General features: G+C 35.5%; 1 protein-coding gene across 1 annotated transcript in view; it reads left to right on the forward strand.

The window, feature by feature from the left end:
- Positions 1-13639, forward strand: part of LONP2 (lon peptidase 2, peroxisomal) — an 82234-nt gene that overhangs the window by 28486 nt on the left and 40109 nt on the right. The window contains exon 8 of the mRNA XM_072967309.1: positions 2662-2803. Within this exon, the coding sequence (XP_072823410.1) occupies positions 2662-2803 (142 nt within the window). The remainder of the gene's footprint in view (positions 1-2661; positions 2804-13639) is intronic.

Genomic DNA, 13639 nt, shown 5'->3' on the forward strand with positions numbered 1-13639 from the left:
CACAACAGTAGTTTCAGTCATCTGACTCTGGTTGATCGGCGTTGAGTTACTGCAGGATTCAGGTCAGAGGGGGCAAGAAAAGAATAACGTTTTGGATAAAGAAATTAATTATAAACTCAGTGAGAAAACTTGGTTTGAGGGTGGGGGCTCGGTTCCACTATGAAAAGACATTTATAAGATTTGCTACGACAGGTTTCTTTTGTAGAGAACAGGGAACTAAACTATGTTCAATATCTTACAGTAATCTATAATGAAAAAGAATATGAAAAGGAGTATATGTCTGACTGAAACATGCTGTGCACCAGAAATTGAGACAACATTGTAAACTGACTATACTTCAGTTAAAAAAAAAAAAGTTGTCATGAGGTAGAGATTGAAATGAGACCCAAATTTAGGTGTACTGACTTCTGCTTTTGTATTTTTTTCAGGAAACCAGAAGTGGACTTTAAATAGCTATTGCTAATAATAATTAGAGTTAACATCGTTTGAAAGCTAACTGTGTGCCAGACACTCTGCTGTGTGCTTTACCTGTTATGTTCTCTTCTGATCTCATGTAAATCCACCAGGATGGCACTGTGGTTATCCCCATCTTAGCAGATAGATACTTTGGATGCTGGCATAGCTGATCCGGTGTCCTTAAACAGGAGAAACAAGCTTCTGTTTGGGGAACAATCTCACGACTCTTAGATCCTACATCTAATCTGGATTAAGATCCACTCTGTCATCAGAGTGCTCACTGGCTCTTTTGAGGAGGCCGTATACTTGGTACCCAGGAATAAAACCTGGGTCGTAAGTATGTGTCAGGAGAATTGGAAGGCCAGCAAATGCTGCAGACATTGCATTATTGAAACGATCACTTTGTGAGAGGTGGTTAGGAAAAGTTTCATAGAATTTCTGGAATTTATGTGGGTGGGGAGAGTCCTAAGAGCAGGAAGTTACCATATTAACAAAGGTTAAAAAAAAAACATAAGGAGTATTTAATAGGATCTTGATTGTGGGTGAAGCAAGAACATAACAAGTGAGTAAAGCTGTTGGGGGCTGGACTGTGAAGAGCCTTGAATTCCAGACAAAGGAGTTTGGACCTAATTCTCTAGGTTTAGGGAGCAGTGGAAAGTTTAGAAGGAATTGTTTATATACAGCAACTAGTATCTAGGTTTCCACTTCTTTAGAAAGGGCAGCTGCCTAGAATACTAGTTTCTTCCCATGACTTTAGGTCTAGAATTGTCAGTACTTATTTTTGTAATCTACCTGTCAAAAGCAGTAAGAAAAGGAAAAGAAATTAATGCAGCAAGAAATGACCATTAGAGGCTTTGAGGTTCTTTTGGTTTTTTGTTTTTTTAAATTTGCCATCCCTACTTATTCACAAAAGGCTGACAAATCTGTAAGTTCTCTAGAGGGGTACTTCCAGGGGATTTATTAGTTTTGAGTCTTGGCCTTCCTATACCCCATTCTGAAACCCTGAATGTGCTAATAACTGCTTATTGTAACAGGACAGTGTTTATTGTATCTAGTTCCAGGGCCTTGATCACTCCCCCAGATGAAGGGCATTCCCACGATATTTTTGAGGCTTCCTTGTCTTTTCAAAGGTCACTGTTTACTCTGCCCTACTTTACAGCAGTCATGTGGCCGAACCGAGCCTGGTCCGTGAGCCGGCTTTGTGCAGGTCATGAGATACAGCCCAGCCGCCGTCCCCCTTGCCGTTGGTCTGCTGCTCACAGGCACGCCCCCTTTATGCCTCTTCACAACAGCGTTTGACTTGTGCATGGCTGAGGCAGCAGGTTGTAGTTAAAACTAGTAAATCGCTGCTTAAAATAAAGTTTTTACTGGCTTTGTTTTAAAAAAAAAAAGGCCCTTTTTTCCTTTTGACAAACATTTGTTTTTATTTCATATCACACTTTGCGTCTCAGTTACGTAGGTGATTCTTGTTCAGATATGTTGAAGCAGCCTCTACCGTGTGAATGCCCAGCAGAGTGTCTGGCTGGACTTGGTTATGCCAGTTAGTGTATATAGGATGAGCACAGTTTTATTCAAAAGGCCAGAAGTGATGGGATTTTAGCACAAACACTGTTGACCCCAGATCCTCTTACTCCAATTAATAACAAATTATTGCCTCTGAAATTAAAAATTTTGGAATTTTTCTTTCTTTTGGGGACTACTTGTTGAGTGTCCCTTTGAGCCAATTCTCATTTCCTTCATGAATATGGTGGTGGTGTTTTAACCAGCGCTGGGTCAGCCGTTTCAGTCTGTAAAAAGGAGGTTGTGTTGGGGGATAAGAAGTACCAGGAAGGAGGGTACTTGGAAAAACTGAAAAATATGGGAATTAAATTCATCGGGCTCTTTGGATGTTTTAGAATCTTGAAGAATAAGAATAACTATGTGACTTTAAGAGTAATTTTTTTCAATTTCACTAAGTAGCAAGAATCAGATACAATGATTCCAGTACCCTGGGTTAAATAGAAAGACAGACAGAATTAAATAGAAAATAAGACAAGAATTGATACTCTTGGATGTATCAGAGGGCTTTTTAAATTTGCAGTACCTCTTGGCTGTATTGCTCTGATAACTAAATGACTTTCTTCCGAGCCACAGTTTTGATGTCTAAATGACACTGCTCCTGCCTCCCGACATCTTTGTTGTGAATTTGCTGCTTGTCTTCTGTAGGCGCACCTATGTCGGCAGCATGCCAGGCCGTATAATCAATGGCTTGAAGACTGTTGGGGTGAACAATCCAGTGTTCCTATTAGATGAGGTGGACAAACTAGGAAAAAGTCTTCAGGGTGATCCCGCTGCAGCTCTGCTTGAGGTAAGATTTAGAAAATTTCCTGTCTGTAATCACACTTGGAGAGTATGGATGAGAATAGATAATCATATTAAGGCGACATGTACGTTGCCATGGTTTAGTTGTGGGAAAAACACTTCGATACAGACTAAAACCTGAAGCAATTTGACATTTAAATTAAAATGTCATAGAGATTTCTTTTTCTTTCCTTTTTCTGATAATTCCCCTCATTTCTTTTTTCTTTTTCTCTTTTTGTTTTTATCAAATAGTTTAACAAAATTCTGTGCATACTTTTTGTTTAAAGACCAGTAATTCTATAGTCTCTCTTCCTTGGGTTCCTAATTCCCTCTTCTGCACTTTGACCTCTGACTCTTAGTTCTTTCTCACGATAGCGTGGCTGTATCGTTTTCTTGATTTTACAGTTTTGGGCTTTATCTGTTGATTGCTGTCTGTGGGAGATGAGAGTTTGGCCTGCTTGCTTCCTCTGTCCCTACCATGGCATTTTTATACCCCCAAACTCCCAATACAAATTTTATCCTGATTTTGTTAAGTCATTATTGACCATTTACGTTATAGTTATACAAGTGCTTTTCGCACCCGAGCCGTGTGGTGAACGATGGTCACTTTTCTTTTCCTGTCCTCCTTTTTGTTTTTATGTATGTGTTATCAAAAATCTTTGTTGAGTTAATAATTATATTGTGTCTTTTGTTTACTTGCACCAATTGTCTAGTTCTCCTTTCAAGACTTTCAGACACTTTGTGCTCCATCAGTTTTATCTTCTCCAGGCCTCGGATCCAAGCTGGTCATTTCCACATCCGGTACAGAGCTCCCCCTCCCCCTCCCCGATGTTGGGGTTCCTGTTGCCCGTGTTTCACGCCTTCCTCTTTCTTGGTTTATTCTCTCATTGTCATAGTGTTAATCCCACAGTAGCTTCCTGAGAAAGCCTGCATAGGTGGTAAATGTTTTTCAACTTGCATATCAAAAACTTTCTTTATGTCTCCCTCATTCTTGATTGGTAGTTTGGGTATAGAATTCCGGTTGGAAGTAATTTTCTTGCAAAATTTTAAAGACGTTTCTCCATTGTTTTCCAGTTCCCAGTGTTGCTCTTGATGAGACTACCATTGTGGTCTTGCCTTTTGTGACTTGTTTTGCTCTCTGAAAACTTTTCAGATCTTTTCTTTATCCCCCTGTTCTGAAAATGTGTATCAATGCCTTGGTGTGGATCTCTTAGTGTCCATTTTTGCTGATGCTTTGAAGATTCTTTGAATTGGAAAATCCTGTCCTTTTATTTCTGTAAAATTCTCTTGAATCCTTTTGTTGACAACTTAATTTTTTTTGGAACTCCTGTTCATTTGATGTTAGATCTTTAATTTTCTTCTCTCTCCTATTTATTTTTTGCTCTACTTTCTGTGAAGACTTCCTCAGTTTTATCTTTTAATCCTTCTATGAGTTTATCATTTCAAAGATCAACTTTTTAAAATTTCTCTGCATATTCTTTTTATAGTATTTTGCCCTTGTTACACAGTTGTAATGTCTTTTTATCCCTGAGAAATATACTAATAGGTTTTTAAAATTTTTTTTCTCTTTGCCCAAAAGCTGCATTTATCTATTTTCTATATATTTTTTCTGATCTCTGTCTTTTATATTAGTTTTTCATTTTCATTAAATGTCTGATAATTTTTGTTTGTGTGTCATATTTAATAGTGAGGAACAAAAGCTGATTGGAAGCTGTGAACATAGGGGAGGGGCGTATTGATTATGAGTTTCCCAGTAGGGTCATCTGTGTAGGCTGTTGGATTACAGGACCTCCTGTGTCAGTAACTTCAGATCTTTCTGTTGAGACTGATCAGATTTCTCAGAGAAGACTCTTCTAGTCTCTTGGCTTGACAGTGAAGGCCCAGCTGCCAGCATTCTGGGAACCCCGTAGGGAAAGTATCGCTGCATTCTGTGTCCCGGATGTATGTGTTCACCTGAACTGTTGTGTGTGAACTGTTCAGTGTCGTACATACCTGCTCAGCTGTGTCCAGTGTCACCTGTGCAGGGAACCACTGTTTTTTGTTCTTAAGAAAATAAACCTCCAGGACTTTGCTGGGATAGGGGAAAGGGTCTGGGAACTGACTGCTTCATAAATTTACTTTAACCTGTCCTCCTTATTTATGACCTCTGCCCCCACGTTTTATCCCGGTTTAAGTAAAATATTAATATTCAGATTGATTTGTAAAATTGGGGGAAAACTTACTTTGTGAAACTTTTTTTTTTCTTGTTTATTTCCTTGCTCACAGTTCCCTCTGGCTTCCTGTTTCTTTTCTGTTTTTGTAAACTTAGAACAGAATGGCCTAGAACATGTGCCTTGTAAGCAGGGAGACCTTACTTTCTGGTTTTCCTGGGACAGTCTCAGTTTATGCCTGATTATTAACTGCACTCTCTTTTAATCTTAGAAGTAGGTCCTATTTGGACAATAAAAAGGACACTCTACTTAAAAGCCCCAGAGCTTGGAGATAAGAGTTTGATTTGGTTTAGTTTTGCTTGTTTTTATTGGAAGGTAGTTGTCTGGTGGCTTGGTAATTGGTTTACTGATCAGTACTATGAACAATAAAATAGTGACCGTTGTTTAAGATTTTAGTGGTTTCTTAGATGTTGACTTTAGACTTTCAGTTTAATTTACATTGGGGCATTTTTCAGATAATCTGACAGATTTTCGCGTTAGACACTTATAGTTACTGTTGAAAAGAATTTAAGAGTAATTCCCTGATACTTAGGTTTCCCAAAAGACAGTGGGAATTGTGAAATAAGTCCACCAAATACAGCTTCACAAGTGGTAGGAGACGGTGATTAATCCCCCGTCTTTTTTGCAAAGTATATTTTGAGTGTTCACCTGGTGCTTCGTAGTGATGGAGTAACATTTGTTGAATTGAATTGATCTTTGATTACAAGCAGCTGGCATAATGATATTTTCTTGTCTGATGGAGAACTTGGTGTTCACTTTTTTGACAACTGATTTCTTAAACTAAAAGTATGAAAGCCTCAAATAATGCCTCAGAGTAAATGCCACCTGGGGCCCCGTGCTCATCACGGAGGCTTAGTGGTGAGTAGCGGCAGTTCCTTGTAGGCTGTGGTGCTGGAGAGTGAAGCAGGATACAGAAACGGAAGAACCAAGCGGCCTAGTCCCTGACCTCCTTCTCCTCCCCACCTGCCCCAAGCCTGGGTGAAAACCTCTCATACTTCACAGGTTGTTGAAACAAATGAGAATATAAAAGCAGTCTGTAAACTGTAAAACACTCTACACATGTTATTTTACTTTAATATCCACTGACATCTCCTGTATGTCCATTTTGAAAGCCACTTGCTATTTCCGTCACCAGTAGACCCACCTGAATGAAAAAAAGAACAAATTCAACTATTCAACACCTTGTGTTTAAAGTAGAATATATTACTAAGATTCCGGAATATCCAAGAGGGTAGTTTTTAAATCTTTCTACGTTGAAAGCCTACGTTCAAAAAACAATTGGCATGTAGATATCATTTATGAAGTATACTTGTACAAGATTATTTTATTTTGCAGCTAATGTATATCAAGAGAATATATACTAAATATGAAGTACATAATAGTAGATACAGAGTGATTATTCTGGATAAATTAGAGAATAAGCTTGTTCTGCCTGTAGATTCTTCTTGCTTTTATATTTGTTCATGAAGGATATGCTGATTTCCTTGAGCTTCCATGGAGTCGTTGCTTGTATAAAATAGAATGTATTTCTAGTTATTGTTACAAACATTTGGATAGCCTCTTTTGAAAATTTATTGGAAAAATATAAAAATAGATCCAACTACTTGATAAACAAATGTTGGTAGACAGTAGAATTCAGGCAACTCTGTTGTTGGATACAAGGAAAGTCCTTTTATGTAATTATTAGACTCAAAATTACAGAATTTTTTTCTTATCAGGTAGATTTTATCTTATTTATAATAGATGCAAAATTCAGACTTTTTTGTTAACTATGAGTGCATTTCTGAAATACACTTTCGTGTGATGGGCAAATAAAATACATGGATACTTTACCAATTTTCTATATAGGCAGTATTCACGGTTCTAAGTAATATATAGTATCCCCAAAGCAGAGAAGCCACTAGTCTAGATACAGTAAGCTTCTTTCTTTAAAACTGAAGTTCTTACTTACTTAATTAGAATTGTAATTACAATTGGTAGTTAGATCAAGTAGTGTATTTACTATGTAGACACAACGAACGTATTCTCTTCTAAGCTTTACCACCATTGTCAAAGAATGTCAAAGAGAGGGGACTCAGGAAAATCCAGCCCTGTCCTTTTATAAATGAAAAACTTGAGGTTCAGGATATCTTAATTTTTTATCTTATCACATGCTCTGTTTACAATATAAATTCTGGAACTCTAGCAGAGTGAAAAATGCTGTAAATACTGATGTTATGAGAGAAGTGTAGTTGAAGACCCATGTCCATTTTCTGGCTTCTTTTTCTCTCCTCCATCTCTAATTAGGAGAAGGACTGCAGCTGACTGCAGATGATCAGACTAAGCTAACTTAGGGAAATTTATGGCTTGCTAATCATTACTTTTCAGAGCTAGCAACTCTTTTTTTGGTTTGTTTTTTCCATTTCAAGTTTGTACAAGGGAAGAACCTTCCAACTAAGCTTGTTCAAAGATTTAATATTATGGAGTCATCACATAGACAAAATGTTTACATATTCTTTTCTATTATGGTTTATTACAGGATATTGCATATAGTTCCCTGTGCTCTATAGTAAGACTTTCTTGTTTATTTTATATATAGTAGTTTGTATCTGCTAATATAAAACTCCTAATTTATCCCTCCCCCAACCCCTTTCCCCTTTGGTAACCATAAGTTTGTTTTCTATGTCTGTGAGTCTGTTTAACTTGAAAAAGAATATGAATATATATATATGCACATATGCATAACTGAATCACTCTGCTGTACACCAGAAACTAACACAACATTGTAAATCAACCATACTTCAATATAGCAAACCTTGTTGCCAGTGCCAAGGCATAGTTGCAGATTCCAGAAAAATGTCTTAATGTCTTTGTTAGCTTTTTGATTTTCTTTTTATACCCTACTTCCATTTTCTGTCTCTCCCTTATTACCCACTCTCTACCCCTCACATATACGTGCTCAGGCTGCCACCAGACTATCCACTGCCCTCCAGCCCTTAGCTGTGTTCTTAATGAAAATAACTATTTCTCATTTCTACCCTGTTTAACACTCCTGTTAATTAGAGTTTGTGGTGATTGGATTGCATGACTGAATTTACATGAAAACTTATCTTGGAATTTGTTGGGACAATTACTGGTATGAATTTGAGGCTGGATAATTTCCAAGGCTTTCTTCTCCTCTGCTGCCATCCTCTGGGATGCTGTATCAGGGAATCATTGGACAAACATGTAGACCACATCTTGGCCCTTGTCATCTTTCTGTCTCTATAAGGGCTTACCACTGGACTCACTCGTAGAATAAGAAGAGAAAAGAAAAAAGAATACTTGACAGATATAGAGACAGTAAATTGTAAAAAATAAGTTGAGAAATAGTAGTTTGATTAATGAATTGAGAAATAATGATGAGTTGGGTTTAGTCTCTGCCTCCCAGATTTTCAGGAACAAGCACTTTTCAAAATACCCTGTCTAAACATGTAAGGAAATATTTTACCAGTATTTAACATGTTATGTCTATATTCTTATTTTTCATACAAAGAATAGAAAACATGTACAAAATTATATAGAAACCTCCTTTATATTAATGATTCTCTTTTGCCAAAAATAAATAAAATTTGGATATTTTGTAGAAAATGTATGCTCTGCTTTGGGCAGTTTAATTCACAAATGGAGATGGGGATTCATTGATTAAACCAAAGCAGCTCACCTTTTAAAATGTTACTACTTAAATAATATTTTATTGACTTTTTTTTTTACCACTTCAGTGTGATATAATTGACATATAGTAAAGTGAGTATATTTAAAATGTACAATTTTCTGAATTTTGACATGTGTATAAATTATGAAGCTATATGCATAATCATGATAATGAACATTGAGGTTCCAGTTCTGAAATGAGAAATTCATTGGAGGGAATCAGCAGTAGATTTGAACTGGCAGGAGAAAGAATCAGTGAATTTGAAGACAGATTGATAGAAATTATTTAGTCTGAAGAACAGATAAAAAAGAATGAATAAAGTCAACAGACCATTAGGGAAATGTGGAATACCATTAAGCACACCAGTATATGCTTAAGAGGACAGGAAAGGGAGACGGGAGCAGAAAAAATTTTCAAAGAAATAATAGATGTAAACTTTCCAGATTTAATGAAAAACATAAATCTACACATCCAAGAAGCTTAGTGAATCCATGTAAGATAAACATAAAGAAATCCATGGACAAATAAAATACATCTTATTGACATCTTGTGTTTTGGTTGTTTTCTGTCCCCTTTGTAAGAAGGATCCTACTTTTTTCCTTTGAATTACATTATTAACTATGTGGACAGTTTATTAGTTCAGAAGGCATATATTCTGTTGTATATTCTGTTTTTTTTAATACTACTTTTGGTACCTTTAATTTAAAAAAAAAAGCACATCTTTATTTCTCTTAGGTATCAACATTATAATGAAATAGGATTTCTTGTCCCTCCCTTGTATAAAATGAAATAATATACAGTAATCGATCCCTTCCTCATCTCACCTCCTGGTTACTTTAATTGATTGTATTCTTTTTTAACATTATAAATCTTTATCAAAAACTATTTTCAACCTTTATATTCTTTCTTATTTTAAATTAATAGCTTTTTTAAAAGCAGTTTTAGAATAAAAGTGAGTGAAAAGTTCCAAGGACCCCATATAACTAACTTCTCACCCTCTGTTACCCAGTTTCCCCTTTTATTAATATCTTGCATTAGTGTGGTACATTTTTTAAATTGATGAGCCAGAATTAACACATTATTTTAGCTAAAGTCCATAGTTTACATTGGGGTTCCATTTGTACTGTATATTCTGTGAGTTTTGGTGAATATACAGTGACCTGTATTCCACCATTACATTGTAAAGAATAGTTTCATTGCCCTAAAAATCCCACATACTCCACCTAGTCTCCTGTCTCCTCTCCCTACATCCCTGTCAATCACTGTCTCCATATGTACTGTTTACTGTCTCTATAGTTTTGTCTTTTCCAGAAATGTCATGTTGTTGGACTTATGTAGTCTTTTCAGATTGACTTCTTTCACTTAGTAATAATGTGTTTAAGATTCTTCCATGTCATTTTGTGGCTCATTTCTTTTTATCGCAGAATAATACTCCATTGTATGGACAAACCACAGTTTGTTTATCCATTTATCTATTGAAGGACATGTCAATTACTTCTAGTTTTTGACAATTAGGAACAAAGCTACCATAAATGTTTATGTGCAGGTTTTTGTGTGGTCATAAGTTTTCAGCCCACTTGAGTAAATACTAGGGAGTGCAATTGCTGGATCATAAGGTAAGAGCATGTTAAATTTTGTAAGAAACTGTCACACTGTCTTCCAAAGTTGCCATACCATTTTGCATTCCACCAGCAGTGAACGAGAGTTCTTGTTGCTCCACATCCTCCCCAGTATTTGGTTGTCAGTGTTTTGGATTTTGGCCATTGTAATAAGTGTGCAGTAGTATCTTGTTTTTATATTCTTTTTTGTAAACACATTTTCCACCTTTATTTTTTAATTAACAGATTTATTGAAATACAATTCACATACCGTAAAATTCACCCCTTTAAATGTGCAATTCTGCAGTTTTTCAGTATTTTGAATAAATTACCCAGTTTTGGAACATTGTCATTGCCTATGTCTCTGTTAGCAGCCGCTCTCCATTGCCCCCTCCCACAAGCCCCTGGCAATGACTAATCTTTCTGTCTCCATGGATTTGCCTATTCTAGATACTTCATATAAATGAAATCATATAGTATGTGACCTTTTATGACTGTTTTGTTTCACTTAGCATAATGTCTTTCAGGGTTCATCCATGTTATATGTATCAGAACTTTGTTCCTTTTATGGCTAAGTAATATTCTGTTGTATGAGCATACTACATTTTGTTTATCATTGGCTGATGGACATTTGGGTTGTTCTTACCTTTCGCTTATTCTGAATATACTTCTATGATCATTCATATACAGGCTTTTGTGTAGACATAGGTTTTCAGTTCTCTTGGGTGTATACCTAGGAGTGGAGTTGCTGGATCATATGGGAATTCTGTATTTAACATTTTGAGAAACTTCCAAACTATTTTCCCTAGTGGCTACACCATTTTACCATCTCATTAATGATGTAGGAGGGTTCCAGTTTCTTTGCATCCTCCTCAACACCTATTATTGTCTGTCTTTTTTATGTTAGCCACCCCTTTGCTTAGTATGTGTAAAATGATAGCTCATTGTGATTTTGATTTTCAGTCCCCTAATTGCTAATAATATTAAGCATCTTTTCATGTATTTGTTGGCCAATTGCAGATCTCCTTTATAGAAACAGCTATTTAAATCATTTGCCCATTTTTAACTGGGTATTTTTCTTTTTCATAGTGAGTTTCTTATATATTCTGGTTACAAGTTCCTTCTCAGATTCATGATTTGCAGATACTTTCACCAGTTTTGTGGGCTTTTTTTTTCACTTTTTTTGATGGTGTTCTTTGAAGCAGAAAAGTTTTTAATTATGATAACGTCTAATTTATCTATATTTTTCTTTTGTCATTTGTGGTTTTGATGCCATATCTAAGAAGCCATTGCCTAATCCAAGGTCATGAAGATTTACTCCTACGTTTTCTTCTAAGAGTTTTACATTTTTAGTTTTTATATTTAGGTCTATAATCCATTTTTAGTTAATGTCTGTATGTGGTGTGAGATGTAGGGACCCTCTTCATTCTTTTGCATGTGAATATCCAGTTGTGCCAAGCACCATTTGTTGAAGACTTCTTTTTTCCTGGGATGTTTCCATGGAAAATCAGTTAACTATAAGTGTAAGGGTTTATTTCTGGACTTCCAACCATTCCATTGATCTGTATTTCTTTGCTTACTCCAGTATCACATGGTCTTGATTACTGTGGTTTTTGTAGAAATTATTGGAGTTGGAAAGTGTGAATCCTCCAGATTTGTTCTTCTTTGTAAAGATTGTTCAGCCATTCTTGGTCTTTTGTATTTCCATATGAGTTTTAGGATCAGCTTGTCACTTTGTACAGAAAAGCCAGCTAGGATTTTGATAGGGATTACACTCAATCTGTAGATCACTTTGGTGAGTACTGCCATATTAATAATGTTAATTCTTCCATTCTATGAACTTGGAGGTCCTGTTTATTTAGGTCTTCTGTAATTTCTTTCAACTATGTTTTGTGGTTTTTGAGTATATAAGTCTTGCAATTCTTTTGCTAAACTTGTTCTTAAATGTTTTATTCCTTTTGATACTATTGGAAATTCAATTATTTTCTGCATTTCTTCTTTGAATCGTTCATTCTTTATATAAAAAAATTACAGAAGGCAGGGGTTATAGCTCAGTGGTAGAGTGCATGCTTAGCATGCACAAGGTCCTGGGTTCAATCCCAGTACCTCTATTAACTAAAAATAAAAAAATAAACTAAATAAAAGCTAAAAAAAAAATAAGAAATACAAATTGATTTCTGTGTATCAGTCTTGTATTCTGCAACCTTTCAGAACTTGTTTATTCTAGTAGTTTTTTTCAGTGGATTCTTTAGGATTTTATAAGATCATGTTGTCTGCAAATACAGATACTTTTACTTCTTTCCAATCTGGATGCCTTATCGCCCCACCCCCTGGCCAATTGCCTTGGCTGGAACCTCTAGTACAATGTTGGATAGAAATGGCAGGCTCTATTCAGATCAAATTTATTGGCATACAGTTGTTTATAGTATAGTCTTACTCCTTTTTTATTTCTGTAAGTTTGATAGTAATGTGACCTGTGTCTTTCTTGATTTTAGTCATTTGAGTGTTCTCCCTAATATTGCTAAATGTTTGTCAGTTTTGTTGAACTAGTCAAAAAACCAACTTTTGGTTTATTGATTTTCCTAGTTGTTTTACTCTTCACTGTTCCATTTATTTACTCTCTAATTATTCTCTAATCCTTCCTTCTGCTTGTTTGTGTTCTGTTTGCACTTCTTTTCCTACTTTCTTAAGGTGGAAGGTTAGGTTATTGATTTGAAATTTAATATAAGCATTTCGGCTATCAATATATTTATAAGCACTACTTTAGCTGCATCTCATAAATTCTAGTAACATATTTTAGTTTTTTTTTATTCATCTCAAAATATTTTCCAGTTTCCCTTACAATTTCTTTTTGATTCTTCTGTTATTTAGGGGTTAATTTCATGTTTTATGAATTTCCAGATTTTCTTTTTATTCATTTCTAATTTGATCACATTGTGATTGGAGATTATAGTTTCTATGATTGCAGGCCTTTGAACGATAGACGTTTGTTTAAGGCTTGCTTATGGTCTTTGCTGGAGATTGTTATATGTGCCCTTGACAATAATGTGTATACTGCTGCTGTTGGGTGGGTTGTTCTCTAGGTTTTGTTATGTCTAATTGGTTTACAGTATTGTTCACGTCTGCACTGGTCTGTTGAAGACCTATCTTCAAGTTCATTGATTCTTTCTTCTGCCAGCTAAAATTGCTCTTTAGCCCATCTAGTGAATTATTCATTTAAATTACTATATTTTTCAACTTTTAATTTCTATTTGCATCTTTTTTATGATTCCTGTCTCTTTATTGGTATTCTGTATTTCTTAGAACATCATTCTTATAGTTTCCTGTGGTTCTTTGATTTCCTTTAGTTTTGTTTTTTAATT

The sequence above is a fragment of the Vicugna pacos genome, chromosome 9 (assembly GCF_048564905.1).
Source record: "Vicugna pacos chromosome 9, VicPac4, whole genome shotgun sequence".
Taxonomy (NCBI): Eukaryota; Metazoa; Chordata; class Mammalia; order Artiodactyla; family Camelidae; genus Vicugna; species Vicugna pacos.